This window comes from Entelurus aequoreus, linkage group LG14 (assembly GCF_033978785.1).
Source record: "Entelurus aequoreus isolate RoL-2023_Sb linkage group LG14, RoL_Eaeq_v1.1, whole genome shotgun sequence".
NCBI classification, from domain to species: domain Eukaryota; kingdom Metazoa; phylum Chordata; class Actinopteri; order Syngnathiformes; family Syngnathidae; genus Entelurus; species Entelurus aequoreus.
The window spans coordinates 7,810,361-7,828,148 of record NC_084744.1 but is presented as its reverse complement, the minus strand read 5'-3'; the positions used below and the strand labels follow the sequence as shown (position 1 = coordinate 7,828,148).

General features: G+C 35.2%; 1 protein-coding gene across 1 annotated transcript in view; it reads left to right on the top strand.

Moving 5' to 3' along the window:
- The first annotated feature begins 6,288 nt into the window (after positions 1-6,288).
- LOC133665312 (mucin-2-like) overlaps positions 6,289-17,788 on the top strand; it is a 37,944-nt gene continuing 26,444 nt past the window's right edge. The window contains exon 1 of the mRNA XM_062070574.1: positions 6,289-6,717. Coding sequence (XP_061926558.1) covers positions 6,453-6,717 — 265 coding nt within the window. The 5' untranslated portion in view covers positions 6,289-6,452. The remainder of the gene's footprint in view (positions 6,718-17,788) is intronic.

The window sequence follows — 17,788 nt, the reverse complement described above, 5'->3', positions numbered from 1 at the left end:
TTGACTACACTTTTATTTTAATAAGAGAAACATATAATACAATATAACTACCTTCACGGTTAAAGGCATGTCATTTGTATTGTGTTTGAAATACACTATATTGATTTGGTTAAACTACAGGTTTATATATATATATATATATATATATATATATATATATATATAATAATAATAATAATAATAATACCTGGGATTTATATAGCGCTTTTCTAAGTACCCAAAGTCGCTTTACATATATATATATATATATATATATATATATATATATATATATATATATATATATATATATATATATATATATATATATCAAAAAACATTCATGAAGTTTGGTTCTTTTATGAATTTATTATGAGTCTACTGAAAATGTGAGCAAATGTGCTGGGTCAAAAGTATACATACAGCAATGTTAATATTTGCTTACATGTCCCTTGGCAAGTTTCACTGCAATAAGGCACTTTTGGTAGCCATCCACAAGCTTCTGCTTGAATTTTTGACCACTCCTCTTGACAAAATTGGAGCAGTTCAGCTAAATTTGTTGGTTTTCTGACATGGACTTGTTTCTTCAGCATTGTCCACACGTTTAAGTCAGGACTTTGGGAAGGCCATTCTAAAACCTTCATTCTAGCCTGATTTAGTCATTCCTTTACCACTTTTGACGTGTGTTTGGGGTCATTGACCTGTTGAAGCACCCAACTGCGCCCAAGACCCAACCATGCTTGACGGTGGGAATGGTGTTCCTGGGATTAAAGGCCTCACCTTTTCTCTTCCAAACATATTGCTGGGTATTGTGGCCAAACAGCTCAATTTTTGTTTCATCTGACCACAGAACTTTCCTCCAAAAGGTCTTATCTTTGTCCATGTGATGTCAGATGAAACAAAAATTTACAGTTTGGCCACAATACCCAGCAATATGTTTGGAGGAGAAAAGGTGAGGCCTTTAATCCCAGGAACACCAGCCCACCGTCAAGCATGGTGGTGGTAGTATTATGCTCTGGGCCTGTTTTTCTGCCAATGGAACTGGTGCTTTACAGAGAGTAAATGGGACAATTAAAAAGGAGGATTACCTCCAAATTCTTCAGGACAAGCTAAAATCATCAACCCGGAGGTTGGGTCTTGGGCGCAGTTGGGTGTTCCAACAGGACAATGACCCCAAACACATGTCAAAAGTGGTAAAGGAATGGCTAAATCAGGCTAGAATGAAGGTTTTAGAATGGCCTTCCCAAAGTCCTGACTTAAACGTGTGGACAATGCTGAAGAAACAAGTCCATGTCAAAAAAAACAACACATTTAGCTGAACTGCACCAATTTTGTCAAGAGGAGTGGTCAAACATTCAAGCAGAAGCTTGTGGATGGCTACCAAAAGTGCCTTATTGCAGTGAAACTTGCCAAGGGACATGTAAGCAAGTATTAACATTGCTGTATGTATACTTTTGACCCAGCACATTTGTTCACATTTTCAATAGACCCATAATGAATTCATAAAAGAACCAAACTTGTATGTGCCCCAATCACTTCATCACAAAAAAATAAGAGTTGTAGAAATTATTGGATATGTGTATGTATTAGAGCAACTAAGGAAACAGCGTTAACTCATCATGTGTATTTTCTCTAGCAGAACCATGACCAAATTTGGTGATTTCAGAGGTGTTCCTATTCTGCCAAAAGCAAGGAAAATATTCCTCTAACGCTGCACTTTGGTAAGAATTGAGTTGAGCTTCTAGATCGATACCTAGTACTTTGTGGCAATGTAAGGAAAAGCCTGGTCCATTTTTGGAAAGATGGTAAGGATTCCCAGTCTGTGGAACGCTCTCCCTGACCACCTGAGGGAACCACAGACTGTGGATGCTTTTAAAAAAGGCTTAAAAACCCTTCTTTTTAAAAAAGCCATTTTTTAATATATGCATGCTAGTTCTAGCTATTAGGCTGTTGTAGTTTTTATTTTTATTTTTTTTAATAATCTTTTTTTTTTTTAATACACTGTAGCACTTTGAGGTTGTTTGCTCAATATAAATGCTTTTTACAAATAACATCTATTATTATTATTATTATTATTAGGTGCAATGGGTACGATGGTTCCTGTGGGGTCGTGAGGTAGAGATTGGTTGGAAAAACTGATCACTAAGATGTGGTCAAAAACGTGCCTGAGTTTGTAGTAGAGCATGTAGTAACTCTCGAGTAAAATGGTTGTCTTACCTTCTAAATTCGAGAGCTCATCAAACTCATCGCCAAAGTTGAGAGGAATGACAGATCCAAAGAGAAGGCGTTGGTGGTTGGGTCTTGGAGTTCCAGGTCTACGTCTTTTTTTGAGCGTTTAAAGATGTACATCTGCTGGTCCAGGTGTAAAAGGAGAATCAGGTAAAGTTGCAGATATCTCTTCTGCATGGTCACGTGATCCTGATGCAAAGAGTTGGAGCCAATCTAAGGAAAAACCTGGTTCATTTCTCGGAAGGTGGTAAGGATTAGGTCCTATGAGTACGATGGTTCCTGTGGGGTCGTGAGGTAGAGGTTTGTTGGGATTACTGATCACTTGGACGTGGTAAAAAGCCTACCTGAGTTTGTGTAGCATGTAGTAACTCACGAGTAAAATGGTTGTCTTACCTTCTAAATCAGAAAGCTCATTGAATGTTTTGTTGCCAAAGTTGAGTGGAATGACAGATCCAAAGAGAAAGTGTCGGTGGTTGGGTCTTGGAGTTCCAGGTCTTTTTAGGAGAGTTTGGAATTGTTCAGATATAATATATCTGAAAATTGCCAGTACAGGTGTAAAAGGAGAACCAGGTAAGGTTGCAGATATACAGTATCTCCTGCATCTTCATGTGATCCTGATGCAGAGAGGAGAGCCAAGCTAAGGAAACGCCTGGTCCATTTCTACAAAGGTGGTAAGGATTAGGTGCAGCGGGTACGGTGGTTCTTGTGGGGCTGTGAGGTTGATTGTTGGTTGGGATTGTTGATCACTTTGACGTGGTCACAAGCATGCTTGTATAGTTTGTAGTAGAGCATGTAGTATCTTGTGTAAATGGTTGTCTTACCTTCTAAATCAGACACCTCATCGCACTCGTCACCAAAGTTGAGTGGAATGACAGATCCAAAGAATAGGCGTAAGTGGTTGGGTCCGGGAGTTTCCGTTCTATGTCTTTTTAGGAGTTGTTCCGATACATCTGCTGGTCCAGGTGTAACAGGAGAACCAGGTAAAGTTGCAGACATCTCTTCTGCATCTTCATGTGATTCTGACGCAAAGAGTTTGAGCCAATCTAAGGAAAAGTCTGGTTCATTTCTAGGAAGGTGGCAAGGATTAGGTGCAGTGGTTCCTGTGGGGTCGTGAGGTGGAGGTTTTTTGGGATTACTGATCACTTGGGCGTGGTCAAAGCCTATCTCAGCTGCACTCTGGCGGAAGGCAGGGTACACCCTGGACATGTTTAAGTTTTGGTTTACGTTGTAGTCATAATTATGAGATAAGTTATAACTAGGAGACAAAAAGTTGAAATTATAAGATAAAGTCAATTGCGAGATAGAAAGTCATTATTATGATTTAGAAAAGTTATCATTTAGAGATAAAATGTAGAGATTATGAGATAAAGTCAATAGCGAGATAGAAAGTCATAACATCCAAGTTAGTTTGTTGTTGCTGCTGGTGTTTATTCTTTAGATGCACATTTGTGGCTGCTTTTCTTTTTTCGGAATGCACTTATTCTTGGAAATGCACATTTTGTACATCATCATGTACAATTGGTATATATGAATTTTTATGTAATTTCCCAGCGGATTCATAGAGACGCGTTGTTTTCGATGTGCCTTTATGTCCAGCACATGTTGAAAAATTCCATCCATCCATTTACTACCGCTTGTCCCTTTTGAAAAATTGACAAATAAAATAACTTTGAATAAAAAATTAATGGTTCAACACTTTCTGTCACATAAATTTGTTTTAGTACAAAAAAATGCATCAGAAAAAGCCTGTTTTCACTACTGAAAAAAAAACCTCCATGGTAAATCATAAGATAAAAAGTCATAAGTATGAGCTAAAAAGTTGAAACTATGAGATAAAAGTCATGAGATTAAAAAAATTAAAAATGAAATGAAAAAATCATGGGATTAAAAAAAAAAATTGTGAAATAGTACGTCATAATTATGAGATGAAGTCATATCTGAGATAAAAAGTCGAATTTATGAGATGTAAAGTCAATTATGATATAGAAAGTCATAATTATGAGATAAAAAATCATGATATAAAAATACGAAATTATGAGGAAAAAATAGAAATTATGAAATAAAGTCACAATTATAAAACGAAAAGTCAAAATGATGAGATATAAGTCATAATTATAAAATAAATAGTAGAACCTATGAATTCAAGTCCTAATTATTAAATAAAAATTCAAGATTTTAAAATAAAAATGTTAAATTATGACATAGTCAATCGTGAAAAAGAATGGTACCACCATAAAATAAAGTCATAACTGAGATAAAAAGTCGAATTTATGAGATGAAGTCAATTATGATATAGAAAGTCATAATTATGAGATAAAAAATCATGATATAAAAATACGAATCTATGAGAAAAAAAATGTAAATTATGAAATAAAAGTCGCAATTATAAAACAAAAAGTCAAAAATGATCAGATATAAGTCATAATTATAAAATAAATAATAGAACCTATGAAATAAAGTCATAATTATTAAATAAAAAGTCAAGATTTTAAAATAAAAATGTTTATCATGTCAATCGTGAAATTGAAAGGTACAACCATAAAATAAAGTCATAACTCAGATAAAAAGTCGAATTTATGAGATGAAGTCAATTATGATATAGAAAGTCATAATTATGAGATAAAAAATCATGATATAAAAATACGAATCTATGAGAAAAAAAATAGAAATTATGAAATAAAAAGTCACAATTATAAAACAAAAAGTCAAAAATTATGAGATATAAGTCATAATTATAAAATAAATAATAGAACCTTTGAAATAAAGTCATAATTATTAAATAAAAAGTCAAGATTTTAAAATAAAAATGTTTATCATGTCAATCGTGAAATAGAAAGGTATAACCATAAAATAAAGTCATAACTGAGATAAAAAGTCGAATTTATGAGATAAAGTCAATTATGATATAGAAAGTCATAATTATGAAATAAAAAATCACAATATAAAAATACGAAATTATGAGAAAAAAATGTAAATTATGAAATAAAAAGTCGCAATTATAAAACAAAAAGTCAAAATGATGAGATGTAAGTCATAATTATAAAATAAATAGTAGAACCTATGAAATAGTCATAATTATTAAATAAAAAGTCAAGATTTTAAAATAAAAATGTTTATCATAGTCAATCGTGAAATAGAAAGGTATAACCATAAAATAAAGTCATAACTGAGATAAAAAAGTCGAATTTATGAGAGAAAGTCATAATTATGAAATAAAAAATCACGATATAAAAATACGAAATTATGAGAAAAAAATGTAAATTATGAAATAAAAAGTCGCAATTATAAAACAAAAAGTCAAAATGATGAGATGTAAGTCATAATTATAAAAGAAATAGTAGAACCTATGAAATAAAGTCATAATTATTAAATAAAAAGTCAAGATTTTAAAATAAAAATGTTTATCATGTCAATCGTGAAATAGAAAGGTATAACCATAAGATAAAGTCATAACTGAGATAAGAAGTCGAATTTATGAGATGAAGTCAATTATGATATAGAAAGTCATAATTATGAAATAAAAAATCACGATATAAAAATACGAAATTATGAGAAAAATGTTTTAATTATGAAATAAAAAGTCCCAATTATAAAACAAAAAGTCAAAATGATGAGATATAAGTCATAATTATAAAATAAATAGTACAACCTGTGAAATAAAGTCATAATTATTAAATAAAAAGTCAAGATTTTAAAATAAAAATGTTAAATTATGACATAGTCAATCGTGAAATAGAAAGGTATAACCATAAAATAAAGTCATAACTGAGATAAAATGTCGAAATTATATGGGGGGGGGGTGGGGTGGGGGGGGGGGTTTATAATTATGACATTAAAAATGAGAAATTACGTGATAAGAAGTCATAAATATGACATAAAAAGGGACAAGGTTGTCATAAAAAGTCATAATTATAAAATAAAAAGTGGAAAGGTGATGAAAAGTTATAATTATGAAATAAAAAGTTTCAATGGTCACAACGAAATAAAACGTAAATAAAGAGATAAGACTAATGCGCGTACGTGTGTGAGTGCGTGTGCGCGCACAGAGGGGAGGAGCCCCGGAGGTGCGTGCGTGATGATATCTGGCTGCTGCGGATCTGCATCTTCTTTTCCCGCCGACACCAAGCAGGACGCGGCGCGGATGTCTTCACCCGCCATGGAAGTTCAGTAGGAGGCGAAGCTTCTTCCCCTCATGTTGTCCTCGGGAGACCCGCTGGACTTTCCTCGACGTGACCCAGCACCGAATGACCAAAGCTGGCTGCTTGGGAACCATGAAAAGGTGCTGGTGGGAGCCGCTCCTCCTCCTCCTCCTCGGCTTGCTTGGGGCTCTGCCGGGGCCCCTCGGGGCTGGGACCCCCGCAAACAGCAGCCCGGATGCGGGCACGACCGCGTTCCGCCCTCCGAACACCTCCGACCAAGTGAACACGGAGTACGAGTTGACTTCCGCTTTTCCTTCCACGGAGAGTTTTTCTCCATCTCAGCGGGACCTGCCGCTCACTCTCTCCCCGGGTAAGGTGCTCACTCTGCGGCCTACTGACAAGTGCTTTGTCCGCCATTCACTGGGAACTTCTTCCTTACCTCCATTAACGCTAATATGACCGATATTACTATTAATACCGTATATAGTTCGGTCCATTACCTTCTTATTGAAACAACTAACAAAAATAGTAGACAACTATAATGTGTACCCCTGGGTTGTAGCGCAAAGGTGTCCAAAGAGCGGCCCAGGGGCCATTTGCGGTTCGCACCTCATTTTTTAACAGCCTGCGGCACTTTCTAAAAAAAAAAATTTAAAAATAAAAAACACAATAAAAAAGCATAATAAGAGAGCAAACAGGTGAAATGTAAAAAAAAAAGAAATAAAGTTGCAACTCTAATAACACAACACTGCTATGTTTTTATCTTTAAAAATATAATTGCTCAAAAAACGATAATGAATTAAAATCAATGTTATGAATTATTGACCTATTTAAGCGTACAATTGCTTCACATCAAATATTCCACTTTGAAATATGTTTTTTTGGGGGGGAAATATTGCATATTTGTGCAATGAAAAGTTTTCTTTGACAAAAATGGCATTACACAAAAGAAATGTGAAAAAAAAACATTATTAAAACTTGTAATCGACAGATATATCTGAAACTGATCAAGAGACCTAAGCATTCAAAAAAAATATATATATATATATATATATATATATATATATATATATATATATATATATATATATATATATATATATATATATATATATATATATATATATATATAAAACTTATTTTTAACACTTTTATGAGTGGGCCCTTTTAGATCTCCAATAATTTTAGTGGATTTTTTTTCCGTAAATAATGAATTAAAATCAATGTTATGATTTCTTGACCTATTTAAGGGTACAATTACTTTACGTCAAATATTACACGTAAAAATGTTGAATATTTTGTGTTTTGGGCATAAGGGACAGCGTGGCGAAGTTGGTAGAGTGGCTGTGCCAGCAATCGGAGTGTTGCTGGTTACTGGGGTTCAATTCCCACCTTCTACCTTCCTAGTCACGTCCGTTGTGTCCTTGGGCAAGACACTTCACCCTTTGCCTGATGGCTGCTGGTTAGCGCCTTGCATGGCAGCTCCCGCCATCAGTGTGTGAATGGGTGTGTGAATGGGTAAATGTGGAAATACTGTCAAAGCGCTTTGAGTACCTTGAAGGTAGAAAAGCGCTATACAAGTATAACCCATTTATTTATAAAACAAAACAAATCTTTAAAAGATTATTAAAACTTATAATCAACAGATATATCTTAAATTGATCAAGAGACTTAAGTGTAAAAAATATACATGACTTATTTTTAACACTTTTATGAGTAGTGTCCTTTTAGATCACCAATAATTTTTGTGAATTTTTTTTTTTCATTGCTCAAAAAATAATAAATTAAAAAGAATGATGTGAATTATTGAACTATTTAAGGGTACAATTAGTTTAAATCATATATTACACTTTGAAATCTATTTTTGGGAAACATTTTTAAATATTTGGTGTGTTTTCCATATAAAAACACTAAGTTTTCTTTGACAAAAATTGCATAAAACAAAACAAAAAAATCTGGAAAAAATTATAAAACCTTATAATTGACAGATATATCTTAAACTGATCAAGAGACTTAAGCGTTAAAAAATACATATGACTTATTTTTAACACTTTTATGAGTAGTGCCCGTTTGGATCACCATTAATTTTTGTGGATTTTTTTTTCCATTGCTCAAAAAATTATGAATTAAAATCAATGATATGAATTATTGACCTATTTAATGGTAAAATGACTTTACATCAAATATTACACTTTGAAATATATTTTTGGGTAAAATATTGAATATTTTGTGTGTTTTCCATACAAAAACAGTAAGTTTTCTTTGACAAGAATGGCATAAAACAAAACAGAAAAAATCAGGGGAAAAAAAATTAAAACATATAATCGACATATCTATCTTAAATTGATCAAGAGACTTAAGCGTTAAATATATATATGACTTATTTTTAACACTTTTATGAGTAGTGCCCTTTTAGATCACCAATAATTTTTGTGAATTGTTTTTCCATTGCTCAAAAAATAATGAATTAAAATCAATTATATGAATTATTTACCTATTTAATGGTAATATTACTTTATATGTGTGTGTGTGTGTGTGTGTGTGTGTATATACTGTATATATATATATATATATATATATATATATATATATATATATATATATGTATGTATATATATGTATGTATGTATGTATGTATGTATGTATGTATGTATGTATGTATGTATGTATGTATGTATGTATGTATGTATGTATGTATGTATGTATGTATGTATGTATGTATGTATGTATGTATGTGTGTGTGTGTGTGTGTGTGTGTGTGTTTGTTTGTGTATATATGTATGTGTGTATAAATGTGTATATATATGTAATCCTCTGAAGAGCAGGGAAACCTGCGAAACAGGCTTGTAGGGATGAAATAGTCTCTGTGTTTTTTCCTAACCTAACGTATATATGTGTATGTATTAGGGGTGTAACGGTAAGTGTATTTGTATTGAACCGTTTCGGTACGGGGGTTTCGGTTCGGTTCGGAGGTATACCGAACAAGTTTCCACACGGACATATTAAGTAGCCGCCTCCACTTCCTTCTGCCTGTCTCTGTCAGTCCTCTACACAGCACCCAGCATTGTCCCACCCACACAACCATCTGATTGGTTACAAACAGAGCGGTAACAGCCAATCAGCAGTGCGTATTCAGAGCGCATGTAGTCAGTGCTTAGCGTTTAGCAGGTAAGCATCAGGCAGCGGACTCTCCCCAAATGATAATAAACACCTCCCAGTCAACTACTGGTAACATCACTATGAGCCCGTTGACCTTCGAGAAACATAAAAGGCAGCGCAGCACGCTCGCAGTCCTGGCTTGAGGTGAAGGCTAATTCGCTTTTAGCGTAACGTTAGCTCATTTTGCGGTGTGTGTGTGTGTGTTACGGACAGCAAAGCCCTGTCTGTCTGTTATTTCACTTGACCTTTTTCTGTGTTGATTGAGCTGTGTTGAAGCAGCAAAAAAGGACATGATGTTAAATGAAGAGTTTCTGTCTAGTTGATATAATAATGTAAGTGCATCATTAAACCTACATGAACTCCATGGTGTTCAGGGATGAATAGTCTCTCCTATTGCTATTGTACTATTTTTTCAGCTATAGTTACATTAATCATTAGTAATGTAGCAGCCTAGTTTTGAATGGCAGGGTCCCTGCTATCACATGTTGATAAAAATATAACATTTACAAAATAAGTCAACTACAGGCTTCCCAAATGCTGTAATAAATTAAGCATGATGATTTGACTTGAAACTGTTTAATGTTGCACTTTTTATATGTAGAAGAAAAGTTTTGTCATTTTATTTAATCTGAGCAACAATTTGAGGCAGTTTAATGTGGATTAACATGGGCAGAATTATTATAGTGTTCCCAATGTTAAAAGGCCATTGTTTACAAATTTGGTAAATAAATAACCAAAAAATTTATATTTTGTTGTTTTCTTACTGTACCGATAATGAACCGAACCGTGACCTCTAAACCGAGGTACGTACCGAACCGAAATTTTTGTGTATCGTTACACCCCTAATATATATATATATATATATATATATATATATATTAATCGATTAATCGAAGTAATAATCGACAGATTAATCGATTATCAAATTAATCGTTAGTTGCAGCCCTAATATATATATATATATATATATATATATATATATATATATATATATATATATATATATATATATATATATATATATATATATATATATATATATATATATATATATTAGGGCTGCAACTAACGATTAATTTGATAATCGATTAATCTGTCGATTATTACTTCGATTAATCGATTAATAATCGGATAAAAGAGACAAACTACATTTCTATCCTTTCCAGTATTTTATTGAAAAAAAACCAGCATACTGGCACCATACTTATTTTGATTATTGTTTCTCAGCTGTTTGTACATGTTGCAGTTTATAAATAAAGGTTTATTTAAAAAAAAAAAAAAAAAAAAAAAAAAAAAAAAAGCCTCTGCGCATGTGCATAGCATAGATCCAACGAATCAATGACTAAATTAATCGGCAACTATTTGTATAATCGATTTTAATCGATTTAATCGATTAGTTGTTGCAGCCCTAATATATATATATATATGTATATACAAACCCAGTTTCCATATGAGTTGGGAAATTGTGTTAGATGTAAATATAAACGGAATACAATGATTTGCAAATCCTTTTCAACCCATATTCAATTGAATGCACTACAAAGACAAGATATTTGATGTTCAAACTCATAAACTTTTTTGCAAATAATAATTAACTTAGAATTTCATGGCTGCAACACGTGCCAAAGTAGTTGGGAAAGGGCATGTTCACCACTGTGTTACATGGCCTTTCCTTTTAACAACACTCAGTAAAGGTTTGGGAACTGAGGAGACACATTTTTGAAGCTTCTCAGGTGGAATTCTTTCCCATTCTTGCTTGATGTACAGCTTAAGTTGGTCAACAGTCCGGGGGTCTCCGCTGTGCTATTTTAGGCTTCATAATGCGCCACACATTTTCAATGGGAGACAGGTCTGGACTACAGGCAGGCCAGTCTAGTACCCACACTCTTTTACTATGAAGCCACGTTGATGTAACACGTGGCTTGGCATTGTCTTGCTGAAATAAGCAGGGGCGTCCATGGTAATGTTGCTTGGATGGCAACATATGTTGCTCCAAAACCTGTATGTACCTTTCAGCATTAATGGCGCCTTCACAGATGTGTAAGTTACCCATGTCTTGGGCACTAATACACCCCCATACATGGCGCCTTCACAGATGTGTAAGTTACCCATGCCTTGGGCACTAATACACCCCCATACATGGCGCCTTCACAGATGTGTAAGTTACCCATGCCTTGGGCACTAATACACCCCCATACATCACAGATGCTGGCTTTTACACTTTGCGCCTATAACAATCCGGATGGTTCTTTTCTTCTTTGGTCCGGAGGACACGACCTCCACAGTTTCCAAAAACAATTTGAAATGTGGACTCGTCAGACCACAGAACACTTTTCCACTTTGTATCAGTCCATCTTAGATGAGCTCAGGCCCAGCGAAGCCGACGGCGTTTCTGGGTGTTGTTGATAAACGGTTTTCGCCTTGCATAGTAGAGTTTTAACTTGCACTTACAGATGTAGCGACCAACTGTAGTTACTGACAGTCGGTTTCTGAAGTGTTCCTGAGCCCATGTGGTGATATCCTTTACACACTGATGTCGCTTGTTGATGCAGTACAGCCTGAGGGATCGAAGGTCACAGGCTTATCTGCTTACGTGTAGGGCTGCAACAACTAATCGATTAAAATCGATTATAAAAATAGTTGCCGATTAATTTAGTCATCGATTCGTTGGATCTATGCTATGCGCATGCGCAGAGGTTTTTTTTTTTTTTTTTAAATAAACCTTTATTTATAAACTGCAACATGTACAAACAGCTGAGAAACAATAATCAAAATAAGTATGGTGCCAGTACGCTGTTTTTTTTCAATAAAATACTGGAAAGGATAGAAATGTAGTTTGTCTCTTTTATCCGATTAATAATCGATTAATCGAAGTAATAATTGACAGATTGATCGATTATCAGATTAATCGTTAGTTGCAGCCCTACTTACGTGCAGTGATTTCTCCAGATTCTCTGAACCCTGTGATGATATTATGGACCGTAGATGGTGAAATCCCTAAATTCCTTGCAATAGCTGCTTGAGAAAGGTTTCTCTTAAACTTTTCAACAATTTGCTCACGCATTTGTTGACAAAGTGGTGACCCTCGCCCCATCCTTGTTTGTGAATGACATGGAATCTACTTTTATACCCAATCATGGCACCCACCTGTTCTCAATTCACCTGTGGAATGTTCCAAATAAGTGTTTGATGAGCATTCCTCAACTTTATCAGTATAGAGTGTCCGCCTGAGATCGGTAGGTTGTGAGTTCAAACCCGGGCCGAGTCATACCAAAGACTATAAAAATGGGACTCGTTACCTCCTTGCTTGGCACTCAGCATCAAGGGTTGGAATTGGGGGTTAAATCAACAAAAAATTATTCCCGGACGCGGCCACCGCTGCTGCTCACTGCTCCCCTCACCTCCCAGGGGGTGATCAAGGGTGATGGGTCAAATGCAGAGAATAATTTCGCCACACCTAGTGTGTGTGTGTGACAATCATTGGTACTTTAACTTTAAAGGCCTACTGAAATGAATTTTTATTTATTTAAACAGGGATAGCAGATCCATTCTATGTGTCATACTTGATCATTTCGCGATATTGCCATATTTTTGCTGAAAGGATTTAGTAGAGAACAACGACGATAAAGTTCGCAACTTTTGGTCGCTGATAAAAAAAGCCTTGCCTGTACCGAAGTAGCGTGACGTCACCGGTTGAAAGGCTCCTCACATTTCCCCATTGTTTACAATGCAGCGAGAGCGATTCGGACAGAGAAAAGCGACGATTACCCCATTAATTTGAGCAAGGATGAAAGATTTGTGGATGAGGAACGTGCGAGTGAAGGACTAGAGTGCAGTGCAGGACGTATCATTTTTCGTTCTGACCGTAACTTAGGTAAAAGGGCTCATTGGATTCCACACTTTCTCCTTATTTCTATTGTGGATCACAGATTTGTATTTTAAACCACCTGGGATACTATATCCTCTTGAAAATGAGAGTCGAGAACGCGAAATGGACATTCACAGTGACTTTTATCTCCACGACAATACATAGGCGAAGCACTTTAGCTACGGAGCTAATGTGATAGCATCGTGCTTAAATGCAGATAGAAACAAAAGAAATAAGCCCCTGACTGGAAGGATAGACAGAAGATCAACAATACTACTATCAGGAGACACCGAACCAAACACTGGACATGTAACCACACGGTTAATGCTGTGCCGCCTGTCGCAGCCTAGCAATGCTGTTGCTAACGACGCCATTGAAGCTAACTTAGCTACGGGACCTCGTCAGAGCTATGATAAAAACATCAGCGCTCCACCTACGCCAGCCCTCATCTGCTCATCAACACCCGTGCTCACCTGCGTTCCAGCGATCGACGGCACGACGAAGGACTTCACCCGATCATCGATGCGGTCGGCGGCTAGCGTCGGATAGCGCGTCTGCTATCCAAGTCAAAGTCCTCCTGGTTGTGTTGCTGCAGCCAGCCGCTAATACACCGATCCCACCTACAGCTTTCTTCTTTGCAGTGTCCATTGTTCATTAAACAAATTGCAAAAGATTCACCAACACAGATGTCCAGAATACTGTGGAATTTTGAGATGAAAACAGAGCTTTTTGTATTGTGATACAATGTGTCCGAATACTTCCGCTTCAACCATTGACGTCACTCGCATACGTCATCATGCATAGTTGCTTCCTTGTATTGGATTCAATGGTGTACCAATACTTCCGTTTCAACGATTGACGTCACGCGCATACGTCATCATACATAGACGTTTTCAACCGGAAGATTCCCGGGAAATTTAAAATGTCACTTTATAAGTTAACCCGGCCGTATTGGCATGTGTTGCAATGTTAAGATTTCATCATTGATATATAAACTATCAGACTGCGTGGTCGCTAGTAGTGGCTTTCAGTAGGCCTTTAATTTATTGCCACCTTTCCCAACTTCTTTGTCACGTGTTGCTGGCATCAAATTCTAAAGTTAATGATTATTTGCAAAAAAAATAAAGTTTATCAGTTCGAACATCAAATATGTTGTCTTTGTAGCATATTCAACTGAATATGGGTTGAAAATGATTTGCAAATGATTGTATTCCGTCTGTCTATCTGTGTTGGCCCTGTGATGAGGTGGCGACTTGTCCAGGGTGTACCCTGCCTTCCGCCCGATTGTAGCTGAGATGGGCTCCAGCGCCCCCCGCAACCTCCAAGGAAATAAGCGGTAGAAAATGGATGGATGGATGTATTCCGTTTATATTTACATCTAACACAATTTCCCAACTCATATGGAAATGGGGTTTGTATATATGTATATACTGTATATATATATGTATGTATGTATGTATATATATGTAATCCCCTGAAGAGCAGGGAAACCTGCGAAACAGGCTTGTAGGGATGAAATAGCCTCTGTGTTTTTTCCTAACCTAACGTATATATGTGTATGTATAAAAACATTTTTTTTATAAGAAATCATTTTTAAAAATATGTTTTTGGGCCATTTCCATGCAACCAAAATGAGCTTTTCTAATCTGTAACCTGTTTTGAAGATGTTTCATTATAATTATTATATCAAATAATACTTTGTGAGAAAACTGGTTTGAATCGAGAATTGATTCTGGATCAAATCATCCCCGCAGGAATCGGATCGAATCGTTCGTTATCCAAACATTCGCACCCTTAATATTTAGTGACACAAGAGAGACGCAAAATATGAGAAACATCTTGGCAATAATGACAAAGGCACTTTCATGTACAAATAATAGACACAAAATTAATACAAACATTGGATTATTGTTTTCATGCGGCATTCATCCAGGCTTTTTGAGTATGTGTCATCTAAAGCAGTGGTCCCCAACCACCGGGAGGCGTGGTTGAGGGTGTGGTTATTTACAGCTAGAATTCACCAACTCGAGTATTTCATATATATATATATATATATATATATATATATATATATATATATATATATATATATATATATATATATATATATGTATGTATGAAATACTTGACTTTCAGTGAATTCTAGCTATATATATATATATATATATATATATATATATATATATATATATATATATATATATATATATATATATATGTATGTATGTGTGGGAAAAAATCACAAGACTATTTCATCTCTACAGGCCTGTTTCATGAGGGATTTCCTCATACTGTCTCCTGAGGATTGAGGAAATCCCTCATGAAACAGGCCTGTAGAGATGAAATAGTCTTGTGATTTTTTCCCACACATACATATTACGCTCTACCACGGTATCGAGCACTATTTTTTGGATAATCTAATTAAGACATATATATATATATATATATATATATATATATATATATATATATATATATATATATATATATATATATATATATATATATATATATATATATATATATATATATATATTTGGATTTATTTTATTTACATAAAATAAATACTTGAATTTCAGTGTTCCGGTGGCTATCCATTAGATGCCAGTATTGTCCTGTTTAACTTCTCCGTTCATGATGAGTATATCATTTCGGCCACCGTGTTCAATGGAGAAGTCTGTTCTACATATTTACAGGCAACATACACCTTCCCCTTCGAACTGTCCTGGATGAACTGAAATTCTTGTTTCCATTCATTTTGGAACTTGCAAGCGTATTTCTTCATCTTGCTCGTCGACGGCGTCGCCATGTCTGTAATTTCCTCGTTCTTCTGCTTCGTCTCCTTGTTGTGTGCGCACTTGTGCACTCTACTCTCTAAAAGCCCTAGATGTTATGACGTCATTGGGCAGGCAAGCTGTTTATATTGTGGGAAAGCGAACGTGAGAACAGGCTGTCCCCACTCAGTCTCAGATCCGCATTGAGCTGTAGGGGGCGTGGCCTCCAGCTCCGGCTGAATACCGGGAGTTTGTCGGGAGAAAATCTCTGCCGGGAGGTTGTCGGGAGAGGCGCTGAATACCGGGATTCTCCCGCTAAAAACGGGAGGGTTGGCAAGTATGGGTGTAATAAAGGAACCAAATGTATTTTAAAAAGGGTTGAAATTGCAGAGGTGGGACCAAGTCATTGCTTTGCAAGTCACAAGTAAGTCTCAAGTCTTTGCCCTCAAGTCTCGAGTCAAGTCCCGAGTCAAGACAGGCAAGTCCCGAGTCAAGTCCAAAGTCAAGACTAGAAAGTCTCAAGTCAAGTCCCAAGTCCTGCATTTTGAGTTTCGAGTCCTTTCAAGTCCTTTTAACCACAGACTAATATTTTTACACAGATTGTGTATGCTTTTAAAACGCTGTATTTATTTATTAAAACAAGTGCATTTGAAATTGCAGGAAAAAAAATAGTGCTGACATTGCAATTCATAATAGCACTATTAACCAGTCATTTTAATAGTTTAAACAATTTTAAACATTTAACTCATTCCTTTACAGAATAAACACATTTGCAAAAACAAACATTAACATACTATTGGTTGTATTTTATGAAAATAACATTACCACAAAGTTGAGAAGGAGCAAAGATCTTCAATATTTGTATGTGAGAATCACAAAGAAATCTTCTGGGGGAGGATGACGCCCCTACAGGGGTTTGGTTTACAAACTTTCAGCCCCACCTAAAACAAAATTCACCAGCCGCCACTGATTATGATGCATTCTCATTTTAGGCAAAGTATAAGACAATACTTTCTTAACAGTATAATTGTAACCAGGAATAAGTCTTCAAGTAACAATATTCAAATACTAACATTGTTGGGTAAGACAGCATTTGGTTTTATTCTGAATCCAGTGAAACAGATTGGTGGTTTTAGCTGATATAAAGACTTTCAGGTGTTTATATATTTTTAAGTATTTGGCAGACGCTTTTATCCAAAGCGACATACATAAAAAATAGATATAAAACAATCACTGTAAACATTATCATTTAAGGGAAGAATGTAATACAAAATATCAATACAAAGTGTCAAGACAGAATAAACTCTCTGCTGCTGCAGCAACAGAGTTACAGTCTATAGGTCCCTAAAATATATAGATATCTAATGTATTCATACATTGTTTATGTAGGATATACACATGTAAATATAATCTAATCATATTGTTCCTTCAACTTAAAAATAGCTGACCGTTTTTTTCCCCCTTCTCTGGGATTATATTCCCAGTTTTGATCTCGGACGTCTGGTCACTTATAGCGTATAAGAATATTATATTACTGTTAAGCAAACTATGAATAATAAAAACGCCAAAACATGTGTCCGTTATCATAGCTACACGTATGACAAAAAAACGCGTGAAAATCAGTGGTATTCAGTGAGGTA